General features: G+C 48.4%; 1 protein-coding gene across 1 annotated transcript in view; it reads right to left on the bottom strand.

Moving 5' to 3' along the window:
- Positions 1-24,920, bottom strand: part of TRAP1 (TNF receptor associated protein 1) — a 69,447-nt gene that overhangs the window by 13,085 nt on the left and 31,442 nt on the right. Inside the window, exons 5-12 of the mRNA XM_024215091.3 lie at positions 19,909-19,980; positions 18,843-19,003; positions 17,186-17,295; positions 15,502-15,575; positions 13,157-13,312; positions 12,551-12,671; positions 12,258-12,327; positions 3,233-3,380 (exon numbers count right to left, since the gene is read on the bottom strand). Of these exons, the coding sequence (XP_024070859.1) occupies positions 3,233-3,380; positions 12,258-12,327; positions 12,551-12,671; positions 13,157-13,312; positions 15,502-15,575; positions 17,186-17,295; positions 18,843-19,003; positions 19,909-19,980 (912 nt within the window). The remainder of the gene's footprint in view (positions 1-3,232; positions 3,381-12,257; positions 12,328-12,550; positions 12,672-13,156; positions 13,313-15,501; positions 15,576-17,185; positions 17,296-18,842; positions 19,004-19,908; positions 19,981-24,920) is intronic.

Raw genomic sequence — 24,920 nt, 5'->3', positions numbered from 1 at the left:
TGTGATCTCCCTTGCAAGGGGCTGGAAACCTGCTCTGGTTTCTGCTCAGGTCTCCTGCAGTGCCAGACAGGACAGAGCAGCTCCCTGGGGGCAGCAGGGTCATCAGAGAAGCTGGAGGAGCTTTTCCCCCATAGCACAGACAGAGGGGAATGTGGTTTCTTTAGAGGGTGTTTTTATGGCACTTGTCCCGACGGTAGCTGAGCACCTCAGGGTTCCGCACAGATCTCTGAACTACCTTAGCCAGCAGGCCAGGCTGGGGCAGTGCAGCCACTCTGCACTCAGAACAAGCGTGGGCTGTCAGTAGCTGTTTTACCAATGTGGGAGAGAGGGGTATTGGACAGGACACCAAGATAATCCACCATGCCATAGGGCTTTTAGCCCTCCCACGAGCAGACAGAAGGGAGCTCAGTCCAAGGACCGAGGAGGAAACTCTCCTCTGCACTTTACAAATCCAAGTGATTACAGCAGGTGGAGGCTACGCCCAGCCATCTCATACTGTAACCCACAGGGACCAACAAAGCCTAATACGAGCAACAGCCTTAGCCACTACACCAGGTGGGTGTGTGGGTAACTATAGCTTCTAATATGGCATATACATGTCAGCAAAAGACTGACAATATTTGCCATAAACACCCAGCCCTGTTAGCAGGCGCTGATCCTGCTACAAAAGGGTTAAGTAGGTTCTGCTGACTCACTTTCCCTCCTAGTGGCCCTAGACTGGATCTAGAGTGTGGGCTAAGCAGTCCTGAGAGAGGAATCCTGGGAGAAACGAAGCCTGAGCAGAAAGGCTGAGCTGAACATTCTGTTCTGTTCTTGTTTACATATAGATTCCAAGGCAAGAAGGGACCACTGTGATAATGAAGTCTGACCACCTGTGTAACACAGGCCAGAAACCTGCCCCACAATAATTCCTAGAGCAGAGCTTTTAGAAAAACATCCAACCTCGATTTAAAATTGTCACCGATGGAGAATCCACCATGACCCTTGGTAAATTGTTCCAATGGTTCTCTATTTTCACTATTAAAAATGTATGCTTCATTTCTAGTCTATATTTGTCTAGCTTAAACTTCCAGCCATTGGATCGTGTTAGACCAGGGGTGGGCAAACTATGGCCCGGGGGCCGCATCTGGCCCTCCAGAAGTTTTAATCTGGTCCTCGAGCTCCCATCAGGGAGTGGGTCCAGAGATTGCCCTACTCTGGCGCTCCAGCCAGGGAGCAGGATCAGGGGCTTGCCCCGCTCCGTGCGGCTCCTGGAAGCAGCGGCATGTCCCCCCCGGCTCCTACACATAGGCACAGCCAGGAGGCTCTGCATGGTGCCCCGGCCCCAAGCGCCGCCCCCGCAGCTCCCATTGGTTGGGAACCGCAGCCAATGGGAGCTGCAGGGGCAGCACCTGCGGATGGGGCAGCGCGCAGAGCTGCCTGGCTGCGCCTCTGCGTAGGAGCTGGAGGAGGGACATGCCACTGCTTCTGGGAGCTGCTTGAGGTAAGTGCTGCCTGGAGCCTGCCCCCCTGCCCTCCTCCTGAACCCCAACCCCCTCAGCCCTGATCCCCCTCCTGCCCTCCGAACCCTTTGGTCCCAGCCCGGATCACCCTCTTGCACCCCCAACCCCACCCCAGAGCCCGCACCCCCAGTCGGAGCCCTCACCCCCTCCTGCACCCCAACCCCCAATTTCGTGAGCATTCATGGCCCACCATACAATTTCCATACCCAGATGTGGCCCTTGGGACAAAAAATTTTCCCACCGTGTTAGACCCTTCTCTGCTAGACTGAAGAGCCCATTAGTAAATATTTGTTCCTCGTGTAGGTACTTATAGACTGTAATCAAATCATGCCATAATCTTCTCTTTCTAAGCTAACTAGATTGAACTCCGACTCTATCCCTGCAAGGCAGGTTTTCTAATCCTTTAATCATTCTTGTGGCTCTTCTCTGAACTCGTTCCCATTTATCAACATCCTTCTTGAATTGTGGACACCAGAACTGGACACAGAATTCCAGCAGCATTCGCACCAGTGCCAAATATAGAGGTAAAATCACCTCTCTGTTTTACTCAAGATTTTCCTGCTTATAAATCCAAAGATCGCATTAGCCCTTTAGGCTACAGCTTTGCACTGGAAGCCCATATACAACTGATTATCCACCACGACCCCCAAATCTTTTTCAGAGTCGCTGCTTCCCAGGATAGATTCCCCCATCCTGTAAGTAGGGCCTCCATTCTTTGTTCCTAGATGTATACATTTAACCATATAAAAAACACATATTTAGAGCCCTGCAAATCGGTGGACATCTGCATCCATGGACCATCTTTGCAGATTGGATGCAGATACAAATTTTGTATCCATACAAGGCTCTACACATATTGTTTGCTTGAGCCCAGCTTACCAACCCATCCAGATTGCTCTGTGTCAGTGACCTGTTCTCTTCATTATTTACCACTCCCCCGATTTTTGTGTCATCTACAAATGTTATCAGTGATGATTTATGTTTTCTTCCAGGTCATTGATAAAAATGTTAAATAACATAGGGCCAAGAACCAATCTCTACAGAACCCTACTAGGGACACACCCACTCGATGATGATTCCTATTTACAACTACATTTTGAGTCCTGTCAGTTAGCCTGCTTTTAATCATGTGCCACATTAATTTTATATCTTTCTCGTTTTTGAATCAAAATGTCATTCAGTACCAAGTCAAATGCCTTACAGAAGTCTATTACATCATCACTATTATCAGCCAAACCTGTAATCTCACCAAAAAAATGATATCAAGTTAGTTTGACAGGATCTATTTTCCATAAACCCATGTTGATTGGCATTGATTATATCACCCTGCTTTAATTCTTGATTAATTGGGTCCCGTATCAGCTGCTCTATTATCTTGCCCAGGATCAATGTTAGACTGACAGGCCTATAACTAGGGATGCGGGAGTATTAATAAAACCAAGCGCCAAAGGGAGGGCATGTTTACTTTGTATAGTGTATGGGCTGTGTCTGAGAAGGGATGGGGAATGGCACCTGTCCACATCCCCCTTTCTAAAAGCTTGTAGGACACTGTGGAGGTCAGAATATTTTGAAGGATCTGTAAATCTCCAAAGGGCCAGGCACAAAAGGCCACATGAGCAAATGGTAGGATCCCCAGAAGAGAATCACCTTCCCGCACCACTGCCTTATCCCAAGTCCGGGCAGCAGTCTGTGCTCTTTCACACCAGCCAGACACTTAGTATGGTATGTACCTTGACGTCCTGCTCTGCTATGGTCACGATCCCCTCTCTCATGAACAGCCCGTAGTCTTCAAAGAACTTGGCATATTTCTCAGGGTCCTTCTTGCTTTGGTCAATGAAAAACTTGATCAGCCTCTTCTGCAAAACATCCCGGAGTTTCCTGCAGTGAGAACAAGTATTGTTAAAAGCAGTCGATAGGCCAAGATGTTCAATGGTTTTAGGTTAATGTCCCTTTCCCTGTATACAGCTTCAGTCATGGGTTTCCTACACAAGGGTTGGCTTAGAAAGAACAAAGGAGAAATACCAACCCACAGCCTTCTTGCCCTCATCCCATCTTCAGACAGGATCTGAAATCGGTTTCCACTCTCATCTCAGGCAGGGGCAGCTCTTGGTGCTAGGGACGGGGTGAGGCAGTATCCCAAACCCACTGCTGCAGCCTGGCTCCCCCTGACTCAGGAGACTCCACCATTCTGCACTGCACAAGGGGTTTAGTGCATTCTCCCGATAGGCAGCTCACGCCACACCTGCCAAAATCAAATTCAGTGAGGAGGTGGCTGTAATGCAGTCATTTTTGGGGGGTGGAGTGTTCTTGACTAATTAAGAACATATACAATGATGGAGGCTTTTTATCTTCCAATTAAGGAGAATTATTTTGATTACTGTAAGAAAGCACCTATTCTAAATCTCAAAGTACTTCAACAACAGCAGAATACACGATGCAGCTGCAACACCAAAGGCAACAACCCCACCTCACGCAATAGAATACAAAATAACACCCTGACCTCTTTCTCTGAACACTCAGCCATGACAGGAGCCTTGGTCTGTTGTCCTTCAGGACACACTGTAAGGAGGTGTGAATTCCAGATTCAAGGGCACTCTCAGAGGAGGCTGGCCTTACAGTGCTTGGCTCTGTTGACCCTCGGGGCATGGTGTAAAAGCCGATCTATTTGGTCAGACCTTTGATAAAGGGGTAACTGTAGGGGTGTTGTGTGTGTAGCTTAACATTGTGTGAAAAGAGGCCCAGAACAATGTCTAGTATTAGGAGGATGCTATGAAGGACATATTTCAAAGATGGATGCATAGTAGATGGTGATACTTTAGTGTGGACCCAGCCTCCCAGTGTCTGTAGCTGACTTTTTGATGTGTTTTATAACCTTTTACTTTCCAATCAATGGACCTGTTGGGAAAGTCAGAGGGCCCTAAATACTAAATTCAGTCTCCCAATTTCCAGCCAAGGCTGCTGTAAGTCAGTCTGTAACATGCATAATATAGGACCCAAGAGGGAGCCCGGCAGGTATTCAGAACATCCAGCAGATTGTGACACAGAACATTGCCCCAGCAACCATGAAATGTGACTGCTGAAAAAGTTTGCTCCTAGAATTACTCTTAACCACCCTCCCTTGTTCAAAGTGAGTGAACTCACTACAGGAAAGGAGCGGTTACTCACCTTGTGCAGTAACTGGAGTTCTTTGAGATGTGTCCCCCAATGAGAGCTCCATTTCCAGTGCATATGTCTCTGCACCCTTGATCTGAGATTTTTGGTAGCAGTGCTTGTTCGGCCCACGCATGTGCCTCCTCGCATCCTTGCACCCCGCACTGAGGATATATAGGTCTGTGCAGGCGAACCACCTGCAGCTCCTTCTCTATCATAACGTCCCACAAGGTAAAACTCCAAAGCAGAGGGGAAGGAGGGCAAGTAGTGGAGCACTCAAAGGGAAACACATCTGGAAGAACTCCAATTACTGCACAAGGTGAGCAACATCCTTCTTCTTCGAGTAGTGTTCCTATGGGTGTTCCACTTCACATGACTCCAAAGCATGGAGGGGGGAGCATCAGAACAACATCCAAGGACAAAACTGCACTGCCAACTGCAGCATCTGATCTAGAGGCAAGAACCAGAGTATAATAGTTGGAGAAAGTATGTGCAGAGCTCCAGGTTGCAGCTCTGCAGATTTCAGTGACTGGAACGTCTTCAAGTAATGCCATAGATGTAGACTGTGATGTTGCAGAATGAGCTAACACTCTAGAACAGTGGTTCTCAACCCGGGGTACGCGTACCCCTACGGGTATGCAGAGGTCTTGCAGGGGTACTCAACTCATCTAGATCAGAATTTCTCAACCTGGGGGTCGTGACCCCCAGGGGGTCACAGGACGGGTTTGGGGAGGTTGCAGTTGTGGGGTCGGCACTAGGGGTGGCAAGCAGGACAATTGCCCAGGAACCCACGCCCACAGGGGGCCCCATAAAGCTAAGTTACATACTTCAGCTCTGCGCAATGGGGCTCTGGCTTCAAGCAATGTTCACAAGTGAAAAACAGGCTCAAGTATCACACTGAAATGTAAATACAATATTTATATTCCAATTGATTTAGTTTATAATTATATGGCAAAAATGAGAAAGTAAGCACTTTTTCAGTAATACTGTGCTGTAACACTTCTGTATTTTTATGTCTGATTTTGTAAGCAAGTAGTTTTTAAGTGAGGTGAAACTTGAGATATGCAAAACAAATCAGACTCCTGAAAGGGGTACAGTAGTCTGGGAAGGTTGAGAACCACTGCTCTAGAAAGAGGTTGAATGTCAGCAGGCACATAATATGAAATAATACATCCCAAGATCCATTTTGAGACTCTCTGGGTGGAGACTGTGGATCCCTTGCATCTTGTCACAATTGAAACAAACAATCTAAGAGACTTTCAGAAAGGTTTCGTTCTGTCCAGATACAAGGGTAACGCCTTTCTGACATCTAAAGTATTGAAGGCAGAATCCTGCCTAGTCTGATGTGGTTTCAGGAGAAAAACTGGAAGGTGAATAGTCTCATCTATATAAAATTCAAAGGACACATTGGGTAAAAACTTGGGATGTGGTTGCAATGATACTTTATCCTTAAAAATACTGTGAAAGAAGGATCTGCCATTAAAGCTCCCAATTCTCCGATTCTCTAGGCAAAAGTGATGGCTACCAAGAAAGCTGTTTTCATTGATAGGTGAACCAACGAACATGTAGCTAGTGGCTCAAAGTGGTCAATCGTAAGAACAAAGATCAAGTTCCATACAGGAGCAGGTTCTCTAATCTGTGGAAATAGGCTCATTAGGACTCTGAGAAACCTTGAGATTGTGGGGTGAGAAAAACAAACAAACAAAGAAAAAAACCTTTTATCAAGGAGTGAAAGGCTGTGACAACCGCAAGTGAACCTTGATCAAGTTCATATCAAGACCAGATCTTTTGAATTCAAACAGGTAGTTAAGGACAGCGGATAGAGAAGAGTGATCTGGAGAAACTTGTTGAAGGATACACCAGTGATGAAATCTCTTCTGTTTCTGAAGGTTAATAATTCTCACAGATGTCCTTCTGCTGTTTAATAATATCTGTTGTACTTCTGTTGAACAGGGGGTCTCTATCCCCAAAAGCCATCTAGGAGCCATGCCTGAAGTTACAGAACTTGCAAGTTGAATGAGGTAAGGATACCAAACTTGTCTCAGCCAGGTGAGTGCAATTACAATGAATCTAGCCTTGTCTTGTTTGATCTTGTTGAGTACTTTCAAAAGTAACGGCGGTGATGGACATGCATGAAGAAGACCTCTTGTCCATGAGATGAGGAAGGCATCCCCCAGTGACTGAGGGTCTAGTTCCACTCTCAAGCAAAATTTCTTGCACTTGTGTTGCAAAATTTCTTGTGTTGGTGGCAGTTGCAAAGAGGCCCACTTCTGCCAACCCCAGGTTAGAAATATGCCATTGAAGACTTGCATGTCCAACTCCCATTAGTAATTCTGAGGAAAATGCCTGCTGAGGTGATCTGCCATAGTGTTCTGCATACTTGGGAGGTAAGAAGCTGAGATGATTATCTGGTTGACTATGCACCAATTCCAGAGTTTTAGTGCTTCTGCACGAAGTGAGAAAGAATGCATCCCGCCCTGAGATTGATGTAGATCATGCAGGCCATGTCGTCTGTCATGATCTTGATGGACTGGGCCTTGATCAGAGGAAGGAAATGAAAGCAAGAATTTCTGACTGCCCTCAACTGTAGACGGGTGATGTGGAGAAGCTGCTTTTGGGACGACCATTTGCCTTGGATTGTGTGTGACTCCAGATGCGCATCCCCCATCCCAAGGGGGATGTGTCTGATGATATGACGATGGTAAGAGGATCTTGACTAAATGGGACTTCTGCACAGACCTTCGAAGGGCTCTTGAATCAGCTGAGTGACTGTAGAACCAAGCAAGGGAGAGACATATGCTTGCTGGGCATATAGATTGTCTTGAGCCATCCCTGGAGGCATCGAAGATGTAAACTGGCGTGTTGAGTTACGAAAATGCAAGCTGCCATGTGCCCTAATAGTTGGAGACAACTTCTTGCTGAGGTTTGAGGACTGAGCTGAATCCTTGAGAAGGTGGGACAAGAAGACAAGGGATGGATCACTCGAAATTGCTCTGTTTTGTACATTATCTCTGAAGCATTCGACACTGGTCGCTGTTAGAAGATAGGATACTGGGCTCAGGTGAAACACCGGTCTGATTCAGTATGGCTGTTTTTATGTGATTCTTTAGGGCAACAAATCTGTTCATATGTAGGTAAACCCTGGCTGTCACCACATCCAGAGAAGCTCCCACGAAATCTATCCGATGTGCTGGTGTAAAAGCAGACTTCTTGAGATTAAGTCAGAGGCCTAAACTGTGGAATACCAATCTTGTTGTTTGTACTGCCGACCACACCTCTTGATAAGATCAGTCCCCTGATCAACCAATCATTGAGACAAGGGAGGATGAGCCAGCTGGCGCAGCCAGGGCTTGGGGCCCGCTCAAGCCCAGACTGGGGTCCCACCGGCTCACCTGGCGTGGTGCAGCCGGGATCTCACAGGCATGGCAGGGCTGGGGCTACTCCTGCTCCGGCCCAGTCAGGGCTGGGGTCCCTCCCGCCAGCCTGATGCAGGGCTGCTGGGGTTAACTTTGGTTAACCAGTAAGCCTAATGCTTATCAGTTAACCTTTTACATCCCTAGTAGGTAGGTGGGTATGACTGCCATGATCTTTGAGAATACCTTTGGGGCAGAGGAGAGGCCAAAAGGGAGCAAGAGGGGCTGATAGTAGTCGAAGTTGACTATGAAGCAAAGAAACCCTCTTGTGATAGTGGTGAATTGCAACATAAAAATAAGTGTCTTAAAGGTCGAGAGTTGCAAATCAATCCCTGCAATTTAGGGGGGAATTATAACTGCAAGGGTCACCACCCTGATTTTCTGCTGTTCACCTCACTGTTCAGATGTCTGAGATCTAATATTGGTCTCCATACTCCGTTCTTTTTGGGAACCAGAAAGTACTTTATATAAAACCCCTTTCCCTTGTGCTGAACTAGGTCGGGTTCTATATCTCCTAAGCATAGAAGAGAGGCCACCTCCTGTCTCAGCAACTGAATGCAAGATGAGTCCCTGAAAAGGGACAGGGAAGTGGGGTAGGTGGGGAGGGAGGGATAGAAGTGAAATGGATGGAGTAATTAGATATTATGGTCTCCAAAACGCATTTGTTGGTGTTAAGCTCTTCTGCGCAAGTTGAAATTGGGAGATGTGGTATCCAAAAGAAGGGGGATGCGGATAGAATGGTGCAGCAGTAAATCCCTGTGGAGTGGGTGGTTCACACTCTCAACCAAGCCATCACAACTGGCACTGGGACAATCCAGGTGGCTGGGATGAAGTCGCTGTGGCCTCTTGGTCACTGGTTCAGGTGGCTGACAGAAGCTAGAAAAATGAGCTGGGTGAGACCTCTGGGCTCTCTGAGACCTGCTTAAATTATTATTTGCCGGAGTATAGATCCTGAGGGATCTAAGTGTGTCCCTCGAGTCCTTCAAAGTGGGAAGGGACAAGGGAGTTGTCCTTAGACTCAGAAAACAACTTGTGACCGATGAAGGGAAGGTCTTCTACAGTAGATTTGTAACTCCCTAGGGAAGCCAGATTGCTGGACACAGATGCTCATTGTATCATGATAGTGGTGGAAATGGAGTGGGCTGCAGTATTGGCTGCATCTAAGGCCTGGTCTACACTGGGCAGGGGGGAAAGAGCGATCTAAGTTACGGAACTTCAGCTACATGAATAACGTAGCTGAAGTCGATGTACTTAGATCTACTCACCACGGTGTCTTCACTGTGGTGAGTCGACTGCTGGCACTCCCCCGTCGACTCTGCCTGTGCCTCTCGTGGCGGTGGAGTACCGGAGTCGACAGGAGAGCGCTCGGGGGTCGATTTATCGCGTCTAGACTAGACGCGATATATTGACCCCTGCTGGATCGATCACTGCCCGCCAATCCGGTGAGTAGTATAGACATACCTTAATGCGGCCTGTAATGGCATCTTTGCCAAGAGCTGACCTCCATTTATGATGGCCTTAAATTATTGATAGTGAAATATTCAATAAAGGTATTAAATTTATTGTAACGCAGGTAGTCATGGTTTGACATGAGCTCCTGGTGATTCACTATCCTGAATTATAATGTCACAAAATCTAATTTGTGACTGAAAAGATCAAGATGCTTCTGCTTCTTGTTATATGGGATAGCCTCGGTGTTGTGCTGCCTCCCACGTTCATTAACTGCATCTACAAACAAGGAATTCAGTGTTGGATGTGAAAATAAAAACTCTGAACCCTTGGATGGGACGTAGTACTGTTTGTTGGCCTATTTGCAAGTAGGGGGTGCCAGGGCAGGAGTCTGACAGATCATCTTGGCTGGCTGTAGAAGGGCCTCATTAATTGGAAGTGCCACATATGTCACAGCTGAGGTATGTAAAAGGTCCAAGAGTTTATTATAGGAGTCCTGGACTTCCACAAGAGGAATTTGAAGTATATCTGTGACATGCTTCATCAGCTTCTGGAACTGTTGAAAGTCATCCACTATGGAAGGTAGTAGAGGCATTACAGCCTCATCCGGCAATGATGAGGACATATCTGTGTGAGGTGTCACCTTGTTAGCCCTTGCCTCCTGTTCTTCAAAGGTCTCCTCTACAGCTTCAGTTGTCCTCTCACAGGGGAGGGAAAGGGCAACTCCCTAGCAGGCTGGACCAACTCTGCAGGATGGTGCTGGTCCGACAGTCCCTATATGGACAACAGGATGGGTTGAAAGGAAATTGCAGAAGTCTCCATGGCATGGGGTAGCATTGGCTCTGAGATGGGTGACGAGGTGGAGGTTGGTCCCAATCTTGTCCAAGTCTTCTGACCAGGAAGGTGGGGCTTGGAGGAGCGAATAATGATTCATCAGATGGTTTAGAATCTCCTGATGGAGAGAAAGCGGATTCCGGTTCCAACAGCAGCCGATGAACCAATGAAGCTGCTGGAGGGAAGTCATAGTCTGAAAATGGAATGAGATACAGACTCCTCCCAAAGGCTGGCGCCCCTCATGGAGTTATAACCTTTCTGAAAAGGGAGGGACCCAAAGGAGAGGGAGTCTGGGTATGGGGCAGCGAAGATGTCCGCAAGAGGAGCCTAGGTCTTGGCTCTTCCCAGAGCTAGAGGGGTCCAGTCCACCAGAGCTGCAGCAGAGACAGTCAGTGCCACAGACACTGAAGACAAAGACTGCACCATGGGTAACTGATGCTCTCAATGATAGGTCTTGGTCAGTGCTGGTGGATCCTGGGGTTTCTGTTTGGGAGGTACCAGAGGCACTAGTGCCACCAAACTTGTGTGGGCTTTCTCGTCATGCTTCTGAGACTTGGGACATCCTAGGTTCTCTTCAGCTAAGCTTATAGACTTGCTGGGTTTAGGCAGGGCTGAATCCAACTTCAAGTCTTAGCCTCAAACTTATGAGAATGCTCTCTGCTCTCCTGACAAGATTCCGCCGAGGGATCTGTGGGGGTCGACTCCTTCGCTCCCAAGTTGGACCTCATGGCGGGAGACACACTCCTTGTTGAGTCAGGCCAGTGTACAGTGGAGGGAGGGAAGTCCCCTGGCCAGGGTCCGATTGCGGCATCATGCCCTTTTCCATTAAGTGGATCTGAAGGCGAAGTTCCCACCCTTCCTGAGTATGGCTGGAGAACGAGCAGCAGATACTACAACTTGCTGCAATGTGGGCTTCCCTGAGAGCACAAGCAGCATTGGTGGCCATCGCTAACCAAGAGGGTTTGCGGGAAGAAAGCACAAATTTTGAAGCCTGAAGTACTGGGCATAGTCCGAAACAGGGTACAGAATGAGGGGAGAAAGAGGAGTGGCTTTCCAGGCCAGGAAGATTAAAACAAAACACTATAACTATCCGATAAAAACCCGAAAACACTAGAATGATAAAAACTCTTTACAGATAGCTAAATATATTCACAGAGAAAGGAGAAAGCCAAAGTTTTGGACACTGGAGGTTCTGATACAGACAATGAGGCAGTGAGAAGGAACTGAAGAGGTGGTCAGTCTGCACCATCCTTTAACTGCTCAGTCAGGGGCATGAGGTGAGCCAGGGTGCATGTGCAGACCAACAGACACTGCTTGCAAAATTCTCCATCTCTGGGCACATGCATACCCCATAGTGGAATACACATGGAGACCACTCGAAAAACTGGAGCTCTTCACAATGTATGCCCCTGTGGGTGTTCCATTACCTGCTTTCCTTCCACTCTGCCTCAGTTTCCCTTGTGGGACTTTGTGGTACAGAAGGAACTGAGGGTGGTTTGTCTGCACAGCCCTATATGTCCTCGGTGCGGGGCACAAGGATGAGCGGGACGCATGCATGGGCTGAACAGGCACTGCTACCAAAATCTTGGCTTAAAGGTGCAGGCACACCAGAAGTGGAGCGCTCACAGGGACACTACTCAAAGAAGAAGCTGGATGGTGCAGAGCAAGTTAACACTCAGTCTACCATGTCTGGTTAAGAAACACCTCATGGATGAAAGAGTTTGGAGCTTCTCAGGCTACATAGTATCAGATTATACACAGAAACTCTTGTTAATGGGAACTGCATGGCTCACCTGCCAGGTCTTGATCTGAAATGACATCCTATAGCTTATCACCACCCACCCAGAGACAGGTTAGCACTCACGAACCCACCACAATCCCCTGGGAACCAGCCCCTCTGTCTGCTCACCTGATGAGGGTGCTCTCCTGCAGCAGCTCCCTGCTGAGGTTCAGGGGAATGTCCTCACTATCGACAACACCTAGAACAAACAGTGGCAATGAAGTGACTCAAGACTAGGATACAACTGGACTCAGAGGACTCAGCCCTTTGCTAACTCCTCCCTCCCCACAAATCTCCGGCAGCTGTCTCATGTCACCATCCTGGATGCCTTCAGAAATCTGCCTCCACTGCCCTAAGTGACACTCAAGGAAGGTGCTGCCGCAGCCCGTTGCACTCTCCTGCTCGCTCCCTGGCCAGCCTACCTCTGAGGAAACGCAGCCACTTTGGCAGGATGTCAGTGGCTTTGGTTTGGATGAGGATTTTGCGGCTGTAGAGGGCAACACTGGAGCCCAGCTCCCTGCTGACGTCAAACATGGATGGTTTCTGCAGAAGCAAGAGGGGAAGAGGTTACACCATCAAAACCCATGGGGCATTGCTTGTGGCCCCAAGTGGGGCTCATACGAAGGCCCCACACTCTGCTGATGTTCACTATGGGTTTCACAGGTCTGAGATGATCAGAGCAAATCACATTTTTATCCTCCCCACCAGAACGGAACTACAGGAGCATGTGAATCTTGCTCTGTGAGGGTTTCTCCCACCTGAGCCAGATTCTGCTCATGACAAATAGACACAGTTCAATGCACCCCATTATCCTGTGGCACACTACACCCATTGGAGAGATGCTTCCGTCTCTTTTAGGCACTGGGAATTCCCTTTTGGCTAATCCAAAAGCAATTCTGCAGTGCTGGGCACATAAGGCTGCAGCTGTTCAAGTTGGAAAGGATTTCTATTCTGTGATGATCTCACCCATCTGATCCTTCCTTTCACTGAGGATTTCCCACACCCCCAAGAGAATGCCAGAGTCTCACCATCTCAGGCACATAAAAGATACTGCGGATATTGAGGGGGGCGTCTGTCTTGTAGTGCAGGGTGTAGCGAGGCTTGTCGTAAGCCTGGGCTATGAAGCGGTAGAACTCCTCGTGCTGCCATTCACCAATCTCCTTGGAGTCCATCATCCAGAGTGCCTGTGGGGGAGGAGGGAGGCTTAAAATCCCCACCCGTCTGGTAACACTCACACACACACACACCCCCCACAGCCACACACTAAGACTCATTTGCTTTTAATTCTGCCCCTCCCTAGCACGTCCCATTGTCAACAGCTTCCTTTGTTCTGGACAGGGCCTGGAGCTGGGCATCACTATTACTAATTCTGGTCTGGTCTTTCAAAGGCGACACACTGCCATACCCCTCGCAGCCCAGGGAAAGCCTAGGGATTCCCTCTGTACAAAGACTGGCTCGCTCCCTGCAGCCAGACCCTTTCCCCCTCTCCTCCCAAGGATTCCCCAGTGATTGCACAGGGAGGCCTGTATTCAGAAAGTGTCTTGACAAAGTATGTTGGGCTGGTTTTATTCCTGAAGTTCTGATGTCATCTCCCTCTCAGAAGAATCTCTATGTTGATCCAGCACCTTACCTCCTCAAAGAGCTTTACAAACATCATGATTCTTGGTCTTAGTATAGCACCATGCTTGTGATCAGTAAAGATGTGGGGGAATCCTGCCCATATAATTTGTGTTTGGACCCAATGTAGAGGTCTCGGGTTTGCTGCTGGGCTAGGTTTACATTCTTACATAGATTTTTTGCCCCTGGTGTCATCTTCAAGCGCTGATCAGTAGCAGAGGTAGAGGCCCCCAAGTCATACCTCCTGCCTTTTAATAGCAAGCCCAATAGGCCCACTGTTCTTGCAGCTCAGGCAATGTGCTGAGCAAGCTTCCTGTTTTAAAATGGTCATTCCCAAACAGCCCCTTAATAAGACCAGAAGTTACAAAGGTGTTGGAGAGTTTCCAGGATCCAAGGTGTAACTGGGATTCAGTGGGGAGTTCAGATGCTTTACAGCACCTGTTGTTAGGACCAGAGTTTTGTGTTGCTCCCCAGAGTTCAGACCACTGTCCTTTAAAAAGCCAGCAGGTCTTCACTTGTGCCCAAACAGCATATCATACTTAAGGCTAAGATTTTTTCACAGTTATTTTTAGTAAAAGTCATGAACAGGTCACAGGCAATAAACAAAAATTCCTGTGACTTGTCCATTACTTTACTAAAAATAACCGGGGGCAGGGCTAGATAGGGAGGAGGAATGGAGTCCCATGGGGGGGGAAGGGGGAAGAGAGACTGACAGGCCAAGCCCCCCGCCATGGGAGGGGGCACAGCCCCAACTCCGGTGGCCGCAGAGGGGGTCACAGCCACGGGGGGCAGGGGGGTCATAGCCTTTGCTCCAGAGCTGGCCCAGCTGCAGGACAGGGGCGCATGGCTCGACTGCAGCCCCCGCCGAGCCTTGGCCGCAGTGGGAGGGGGCATACGACCCTGAGAAGCCACAAGGGGGGCGCACAGCCCCAGCTGCAGCTTCCGGTGAAAGCCGTGGGACTGAGGCGCACGCCCCCAAGCCAGGAACTCCGCGGGGCTGTGCACTAAGTGCCCCTCCATCAAGTCTCTGTCAAACCTTCACAAGAGCTGAGATTGAAGCTCTCCTCTCTGCTACCAAAGCAGGAAAAGCAGCTGGCATTGGCGGCATCCTTTCAGATTTCCTTAACTATCTTGGGCCAAGAGGGTGCGATTGGATGGCAGCACTATTGATGGAAGTCATCACCACCAGCAAACTCCCAACAACTTGGAGACGATCAGAAGTCATTGCCATTTCATAACCTGGAAAGCTGCCCAATGACCTCCACAGCTACTGCCCTATCTCTCCTCTGTACCAGATACAAATTACTGGAGTGGGCGATGCTGGCGAGGCTGACCCCCATCCTGGAGACCACAATCCCCCAGAACAGGCATTTTTCAACGCAGGTAAAAGCTGCTGTGACCAAGTGCTTGCACTGTCTACACATACTCAAGCCAGCTTCCAGCAGACGCTTCTATCGACTTGTCATCAGCCTCTGACCCTGTCAGGCACAAGAGCGTACGGCTGAAGCTATCCAACCAGCTTCACCGCAACCAGACATTTCAACTCACTAGGTCAATGGTTTTGGAAAGAACGTTCATCTTGAATAACTCCTCATCTCAGAAAGGCTCTGTGATCCCCTGCCCTGAACAATCGCCACCACCTCACCCATTCGCAGTCCTTGGTCCTTTTTGGACCCATTCGCTCATTTCCTGAGCCCACTGCAGGGTTACAAGTTTCCCTCTCAATCACTGCCCTGCCCATGGCTCTCAATCTAACCTGTAGTGTGTTGAGGCGTCTCCCGTTGAGGAAGAGGGGAAAGCTGATGAAGTTGCTGTATTTTGTCACCACCTCTGGAACAGAGAGAAATATTTTCAACAAAAAAAACCAGAACACGGGTCTTATCAGTTTCAACCACCAGATCGTTGTGACCAAGGTGAGCTATGGGAACTGGTCATATCAGCACAGATTAGCCCCTTTGAAGTGTCCCTGCTCTCCACTGCAGCCTGCTCCTGCCCCCCACAGCGTTTTACCACAGCCCATCAGGTAATCAGAAAAAAATTCATGGACTGGAGGAGCTCAGAAAAGAGCAACACAGAACATTAGAGGTCTAGAGAGATTGAATGTTTAGCTTAGCAAAGGGATGGTGACTGGAGGTAGTGGCGGTGAGAATAGTCTACAAACATCTGAACTGCGTGAATACCAAAGTGGGAGAGGAGTATTTAATGTAGCACTCTGAGGTACAAGTCGGAGTAATGGGGCAGAGGGAAGGGAACATTTTGGCTGAATATCAGTGAGAACCATCAAGCTCTAGAACCCTCCCTCGAGCGAAGGGGTGGATTGGTCAGGGCATATAAAACTAGACTCAGCAAAATGCTAGAAAAAACCTCTAGCAAATAATCCTGCACTGACCCCAGGGAGAGGAGGGGATGACGTTAAGGGACTTTTCTCTCTTACTTTTACGGTTACAACTTTGGTATGGCACAGCCAATTCTGTAGTGACCATATACTTAACACTTCTCAACACAGGATCTCAAAACATTTAACAGTTTTCCCCCTACCCTGTGAAATATAAGGAATTAAGCCAGGGTTAAAAGACTAGGGGTCTAAGCTCCCAGACAAGTCTATAGAAAAAGCAGGCATGCCAATTAAATCAGATTTTCCCATTTCTTTGGGAGAAGTCAATGAGTTAAACTGGCAGCACCCTGTATATTCCTTGATTAGAACAGAGGTAGAAGGAGGTAGAGTAATAGCCTTTGGGGCTGGCAAGCTGCTCCTGGATTATACAAATAGGAGCCGCATTCTACTTTGGTGAGCAGCACCTGTGGTGAGCAAAGGACAGATATTCTCTGCAAACATCCCATCTGCCCAAGCTCACCCTTAGAATCTCATCATCCTCTGCCCTTCCCAGGCCCCTTCAGCAGAGGAGATCAGAACACATTACAAACATTAGCAACCGCATTGTAATAACACCCAAATAAGAGAGAACTTCTGAGGTGTGGGATACTTCCAGCTTTCTAATACTGGCCATGGTGGTTTCCACAGCTCCAGGATAACCTGAGAGGATTAGGGTTTGCCTGGGACTACTCAAAGGAAGAGAAAGCATGGTGGTAGAAGAGCTACAGGGGGGACAAGCCCACAGTGCCTCACGCCCATCACTGCAACCCTTACACCAGTGGTTCTCAAACTTTTGTACCGGTGACCCCTTTTACATAGCAAGCCTCTGAGTGCGACCCCCCTTATAAATTAAAAACAGTATCAACCGACAGGCAACTTACAAGTGTTTAAGCATCAAAGGCCGGGTGTCCAGCCAGTGCAGGAGACTAGGACGCTGGGGTCTAATTTTAGCTTTGCCACCACGTCACCACCTCTCCAGGCCTCTGTGAGATGGGGACAGCAATCCTCAGGGGTAAGGGGCTACAGGAGTCCAAAGAATACCATTTCATTTCCCCACTCCACTCACCTTTGACACGGTTCTCATTCGCAAACTCTTTGCACTCCTCTTTGAGATGGATAATTATTTTGGTCCCAGGTCTGACGCCAGAGGCTTCGGCGATCTCGAACATTCCCGAGCTAGAAATAGAAACACAGCATCACATAGAAACCTTTTCCTTGGGGGATGTTTATTAACAAGGGAGAATGAAAAGAGAACATTTCATTAACTAAGGGGACAATTTTTAAAGCACAAATGGCACTACAGCACCCAGCTCCCACTGAAGTCAATGGAAGTTGGGCACTGTGGAGTTTTACATGTTATCACCCAGATATATAATATGGTGATGCAGCCTGCGGAGACTACAGGTCCCAGCAGACAATGCTTCACAATACCTGCAGCCTCTACTGACAACAGCACTGCACACTGGGCGATGTCGTCTGCCTGGGCTAAACCTCCATGGCAGCAACTGTAATCTTCTACATTTATACAGATACTTGCAGCCCCCCAGGCTCCAGACAAGCAGACTGCATGGCTCTTTGTTGGTCCAGCACGTGTGTCCCAGTCTATGATTATTTCCACTAGAGTGCAGCGACACCCTCTGATGAAAGGCTGCTGCACTGAGCTAAAGGGTCCCCTTTGCTACCAATGGTCATCTCCACTCTTTCTAGTTCAGAGTGACTGCCCCATCTGTCTGAGGGTCAAACGATCCAGGGAGCAGCACCGATTCAAGGGTGGAAAACACACACTGTGAAAGGTGCAGGAATGGCAGGTGATCCTTCAGTGACCCTGACAGGCTACAAGCAGGAGGAGTGTAACATTTAGCACAATAAAGCGAATTATTATTTGGAACACAACAGGATCTGAAGTTTCAATTGTAAAACAGTTTTCAGGGATTTATAAACTCAGCAAATATTTTCTCCCATGGGCTTTTAATAGGAGGTGGTGCTTTTCACATCTAGTGCTCTGGTCCAAATCTGGCCCAAGTCTGCAGTAGCTCAAAGCTTCTGCCATCTGATGGACATTCTGTGGCCTGTGTGAAATGAGTGGGTGATCTATATGGAAGGCCAGCTCACAGAAGATGTGTGCCCATGTTATAACCCACACCACAACAGGTTTCCTTGTTGGCATTCTCAGCAAAACGACCAACCCATAGAGACTGGATTTCCTTCTCACCCCTTCAAGGCAGGACTGAGGCACACTGGTGGGATGGAGGGGGAAGCTTGTGCTGCCTGTGCCATGCCTGCTCTGTGAGCAAACTGCAGTCAGTCTCTAGGGCTGTCAATCTGGCACACTTAGCAGGACTGAATTCACGTGTGGTTTTCTTGTTTAACAAGCCCGTAGCAGTGAGGAGCTGACAGCTCAGGCTGCAGTGAGGGGCACCACACAGCTCTCCTAATGCACCATTCTCTTGTGCCTTATAGCAGCCTTGGCTATTCAAACGCGAGCTCTGTGCAGCACAGCCAGGCTGCTGAGTTACATGCGGTGGTGGTTTTGTAATGAAGACTTTCATTTGTAACCTAAGCAGGATTTTAACCGAAGTGTCTAGCTGCAAAAGACCAGTGTCCTGCTTCACCTTGCACCTCCCTGCACAGCTTCCAGTCCCCACCCAGGTGGAGCTACAGACAATGTCACAACACTCGCTAATACATTAGCCTCCAATAATTCCAGTTTTGCAGACTCTTACCCATCTGAAGACCAATGGTAGCCAGGGCTCCCGGACTCTGCAGATTGCGAGTATACCTCCACTTTATCAGCCACCATGAAGGCAGAGTAGAAGCCCACTCCAAACTGGCCAATGATCTTACTACTGGCCTCCGCCTGGCTCTGTAGTGCATCCAGAAATGCCTGTAGGGACAACGAGTAGCAGGTATATTGGACTGCAGGTCCGCTGACCCTTGGCTACAGCTGGGAGGCTGCAACCTCCCCCCAAACCCCCACAGCTGCTCTCCCCACCCTCCCTGACTCAGCCTGTTGCTATGTTTGCTCAGTGTGAGCTTGACACCCCAGAACATTCCTCTCCAAGGGGACCCCTCCCCTTCAACTGCTTTGCAGCAGTCAGCGCTCTGGGGGGGCTGAGCTCACCCTCCTGGGGACAGCACAAGTGGAAGGAGCTCCAGTGACTTGCTCCTACAGAGCAACATAGTACAGGAGGAGCAGAGACTGCAGCTCTGGAACAGGAAAGTGTTGCCTAGGGCAGTGACTGCTGCAACGGGTGGGAGAGAGGAAAGACAATGGGGTGTGATTGCTCAGTTGCAGGAAATGAATGGGGACCTCAGAGATGGAAAAACCCGGCAGATATATGCACCAGCAAACAGCTGTGTCCACCCCTGGCCCGCCAGTAACTGTGTTACAACTTGCGGCCCAGTCAGCACTTAGAGAACATGAAGGTAGAGAACTTGTGGATCTGGATCACGATGCCTTGGGGGAAAGAAGTTTGCTTTTACAAAGCGGCACAGCTAAGTGCACCATGACTATATAAAGAGCCTGGATCTACAGAATACAGGACACATAAGGGATCCCCAGCTAATGGGACCCTGCTCCCCCATTGAGAGAAAAATGGTTCTTTAGTGTTGTCCTGCTACCAATAACCACACAATTCAGGGGTCAGGAACGACAATGGAGCCTTGGGCGGTTTCACCTCCTAACAGGGGTTCCCTTCACGATAGGGCCTCAGGAGATGCAGGATGGAGGAGCCTCAGGGGGATGAAAATGGCCATGAGGACACAACATAAAGGAGGCATCTCTCTTACCTTCGAGCCAGATCGAGCAATGGTGCCGAGATTAGAAACAAGCTCCTCCTGGGTCATTCCAATGCCAGTATCCTGCAGGGAATACAATGATAGACCCTGATGTACCAGGCACGTGCATTTCCGCAGCAGACAGGACACAGAGCATCCCAGTAAATTCCCAAAATCAGACACCACTATCATCGGGGACCTTTAGCTGATAAAATGAAAGTGGATTTTGATTCCCCTTCCTCAGGCCAGGACATGGGAATCAGGGAAATGCACAGTTCTAAGGTGCAGAAATGACTGCCCAGTGGCTACAAACCAGATGTTAGCAGAATGCAGGGTAGACACAAAAACGCACTAAGAGACCAACTGACCTCTATACCCTCATACCAGAATATTCTCTTCACAGCAGTGCCTACTGGCCCCGACCAAGAGGTCCCCACTGTGGTAGGTGCTATACAGACACTTAGTGAAAAACAGTCCCTGTCCCTAAAGAGATCAGACAGACCGAGTGGGAGAAAGGAAGGTGAATCCCCAAGGTCCCGCAGGGAGTCTGTGACAGGGCAGTGAATTGAACCCAGATCTCCCAAGCCTCAGCCAGTTCAGTACCTTGACCATAAGACCCTCCATCCTCATTGTGGGTGCTACCGTGAACCAACTCTTCTTTATTCTCCTTGTCACCTTCATTAGCCCAATGCTACCCTCTGCAAAACTCCACTGCCGAGTATGCTGGTAGTACTCTGGCATCCAGGCTGGAGAACTGGGCATGAATGTGTGTGAGAGCACTCTCATCCTGGCTTTTCCCACAGAGGCTGCCATTTGTGTTGGATGGGCCAGGAATTGGCTATTACACTGACTGTTACCTGCCACGTAGCCCAGGCTTTGAACACTGGCCTCTGGTAGCATGAAGTTTGTTGGTCTATTGTTAGTTATTTTAATCCATTTCAGTCTGAATTTACACTCCCATTTATCACAATAAATAACTCACTCCTTGCTGTCCTTGCATATCCATCTCTCAGATTCTTGGACATTAGCAGTAAGAATGGGCTCTGGTTTGCTTTGATTCAGCTTTAATTTTCCCAGCTGCTCCTCTGGACAATTCTGTGGCAGCATGGCAAAAATCACAACTCAGAAATGGCCAACCCATAACATAGGGGTCCAATCCACTGCAAATACACCAGTTCTTTCTTCCTCCTTTGCAAGAGCTTCCCTGAACCCTTCCCACATTGGGCTTCCCTTTTAAGTTGCTGCTTTTGAACTCGGTTCCCTTCATACCTTCCACAGAAACGAAGCGCAAGCTAATCACATCAGAACGGTGAGAAAATGGGCTTGGTGTCACTTTTCAAACCCAAACTTCCCACAGCACAGCATCACCAGCTGCATTACAAAGGGTCAAGTGAAGTCACTCCAACAGATGTCTCTGAGTCTCTCTGATTATGCACGATGGCACATGAACTGTAACCAGAGTTAGTGCCACAGTAAAATGAAGTTTTCATCCAAAGGAGGGGTTTGAGTCATCTACTATCACCGAGCACAAATCACTACATGCCTTGCAAAACCAGAAGCAGAATAGGGTCTGATTTCACATGCTCTGAGCACATCTTGTCTAGAGTTGGGATGCAAGCCCCCAAATGTCAGCAGAATGAATCTGAGTGGAACTGAACAGCATGAGCAGAGATCTCACTGAAATCCAGCCCCTTTGATGTCTGCTACTTACCCCCCCAGCTATCTATTTCCTCACCACGTGGGCTTCTTCTTAACTAGTAAAACAAAATGTCATAATTAATGCCGACAATGCACAATTATTTTTTTTAGATCAGTGTTTATTTCCAATGGATGATCAAAATATCTTCAAGTGCATGCAAGATATTGGCTCAAGTATATGTCTTGGTTACTGGTGAGGTGCTTCCTCTGTGTCCCTTTTGGCACAGAAAAGTGACACCTTTCATCTGATTAAAGATGGCAGCCCAATCAGTCACCTTAAGGATGTGAAGTGAATGGATGGCAGGTAGGGTCTCAATAGCAGGGTTTGTACAGCCAGAAAAAACAAACAGTGAATGGCAAAACCTCAGGAATCTGACAAGAACGTCCCTGCCCCCAGGCCAGAAAGAAAAGTTTTCAGCATCTGGTTCAGGTTTTGTTCATTACAGACCCCCGAATAGAGCTCTGAGCTCCTCTGATCCACTCCTATTTATAGCATAGCACGTCATTCCCAAATTCCTGTACCTTAAAAAAAAATCCCTGCTCTTTGAATGTAATTGGCCATTATCGAACCTCTGCCAAACGTACTGCAAAATGCTTAAGAAAAATTTCTGGAGACTGGTTTGAATGGAATGAAACACAACTGCAGTGAAGACAGCTTACAGTTCAAACTGACTGCTCACAAAACAGCTCTGAACCCAGCTGCTCCAGGGAAATGGGAACGGTACTTGTACATGGCTGGCCAAGAATCCCAGCAAAATGATGTGCCATATTGCAGGAAAATACCTGGACTGTCCGAGATAAATGTGATCAGCTCACAAACTTCTCTCTTTAGTGCACAGGCTCTCTGACAGCTGCAGCGCTTCTATCACCAGATGACACTGCTCCCAGCCAGCCAGCAAGCTCTCTAATCCAGTGGTGTCCAAACTTTTTTGATCGTGCACCCCTACCAATAAAAAATGTTGGCGCACGCACCCCCAATATATGTATATTTATTTATGTATAAATTATATACATGTACTACTATGCTAATATATTATGTACATTATAAAACATACACCAAAAATAGAAATTAAAAAAAGAATGAGATAGAGATGTGCTAAACAATATTTTAAAAAAAATTATTTTATTTTAATTTTATTTTATTTATTAACCGTACAAAAAACCTTTTAGCTCTCACAAAAATTATTATTATTAATAATAATATTTTTAGTGAGAGCAATGTGATTGAATATGCTTCATTATTTCTGAAAATCTTGGTTTAACACTTTGTGATACAGCATTTGAAGGTCTGGATTAGGGTTAGGGTGCGGGAGGGCGCTCAGGGTGGGGTGTGGGGTCTGGGAGGGAGTTAGGGTGTGGGAGGCGGCTCAGGGCTGGGGCAGGCAGGAGGTGCAGAGCACTTACCTGGGGCAGCTCCTGTTTGGTGCAGGGGGTGTGCAGGTGGCTCAGCGCAGCACCGCTCCCATGGCCATGATTCTGGGAGCTGCCCCGACCCCCCCGGGCAGGCAGGGCCACCCAGAACGCAGGGGCTTTAGGGTCTGCAGGGCCCTGGGCTAAGGGGGCCCCGGCCTGCAGCTCTAAAGTCCCTTTTGGAATACGGCCCTGCGAGCATGGGCCGGAGGACTCAGGAGGAGCAGGGCAGCCGCGCAGCCAGCAGCCGGAGAGAAGTGGCACTTTCCCCTTGAAAGTGCCGCTTCTATCCGGCCACTGGCTGCGCGGCTGCCCTGCTCCTCCAAGGGCCGGAGGACTCAGGGCCGCATTCCGAAAGGGGCTTTAGAGCTGCAGGCTAGGACTCTGGGGCCCCCTTAGCCCAGGGCCCTGCAGCCCCCAAAGCCCTTTCCGGGTGGCCTTGCCTGCTGGGGGGGATTGGGGGCAGCTTCCCTGCTCGCTCCCTCCCTTCCTCCTACGGCCGCCCCCTCCCCCTTTTTTTTCCTCCGGCGGCGCTCCTCCTGCCGCGCCACCTTTTTGCTACGGCGGTGCTCCTCCTGCTGCGCCCCCCAATGGATCATCTTGCGCACCCCCAGGGGTGCACGCACCTCACTTTGGAGATCACTGCTCTAATCAATAAGCAGCACTCCAGGGCAGTGTTTCCCAAACTTGGGACGCCGCATGTTCAGGGAAAGTCCCTGGCGGGCCGGGCCGGTTTGTTTACCTGCCCCGTCCACAGGTCCAGCCGAACGTGGCTCCCACTGGCCGCGGTTCGCTGCTCCAGGCCAATGGAAGCTGCTGGAAGTGGGAGCCGCGATCGGCCAGACCTGCGGATGCAGCAGGTAAACAAACCAAGTTTGGGAAACACTGACCTAGGGAATGATGTCCTGCAGCAAAGACCACAGTCATATTTATGCAAAGCAGGCCCTCTACAGGTTTGGAAGGCAAATAAAACGCCAAGGAATGGAGGGGGGGGGGGGGAAAGGGGTGCAGAAAGGGCAAAGAACCAACAACGCAGGCTCCACTAAAACCAAAGACAGGAACTACTGGAGTTTCCATTCTCATCACCCAGCAGCTTACAATGAAGTCTGCATTTTTCAACGAATCAGCAGGTGACTGCATGACCACAGAAGTAAGAACATTTTAAAAACACTTTCTAACCCTGTTGCATTCAACATTATTAGAGAGAGAGCAGTCACTCCATTGTTCAAATTGGGTTTATAAGGGACACTTAGCTGCAATTTCAGATCCCACTCTGAAATCCACAAGAAAAGTGGTACCATCCTCAAAATTGGTAGGTTACGTTGGGTGCTAAGGTAAAATTTTTCTATACAATGGGAAGTGAATTGGACACTATTAATTGAGAGATGTGTTCTCCAGAGTTCAAGAGAGCTAATGCTTTTCTGCAACTTTGTAGCAAAGATGACAAACCACAATGCAGGAAAGAAAGAGAAGTAGTTCACAGTATTCTCCTAACTCAGATCTAAAGCATAGCACCAACATTTCATTGATTGAAGGTTAATTACAGAAGTTATTAACATACAGCTCACCAGGGGTTGATTCATATCCTAAGTGGAGCTCCTTTGACATTGCCCAAGGCTCAGAGATGGGCTGCCTGGCTAAGGATCTTATGGGTGTACATTAGTGTGGCTCCCCTCCTGCAGACACCAGTTCCACATTAGGACTATGTAAAAAGCTAAGGAAATTCCCTCATAAAAATATTTACAGTGACATCAAAGTTGCAGGCACATCACAGAGGTTTCAGTCTATATTATCTTTCAAGCATGTTAGGGCTTATCTATATGGGTACACTCAAGAAAATTAATCCAAATTAACAAAAGATGCAAATTTAAAGTGCATTTGTTAAATCTCATTGAACCCCCTGTGTGGACATTCTT

The sequence above is a fragment of the Terrapene carolina genome, unplaced genomic scaffold (assembly GCF_002925995.2).
Source record: "Terrapene carolina triunguis isolate 2854851 unplaced genomic scaffold, T_m_triunguis-2.0 Scaffold695, whole genome shotgun sequence".
Taxonomy (NCBI): domain Eukaryota; kingdom Metazoa; phylum Chordata; order Testudines; family Emydidae; genus Terrapene; species Terrapene triunguis.
This window is presented reverse-complemented; position numbering and strand designations above follow the sequence as displayed.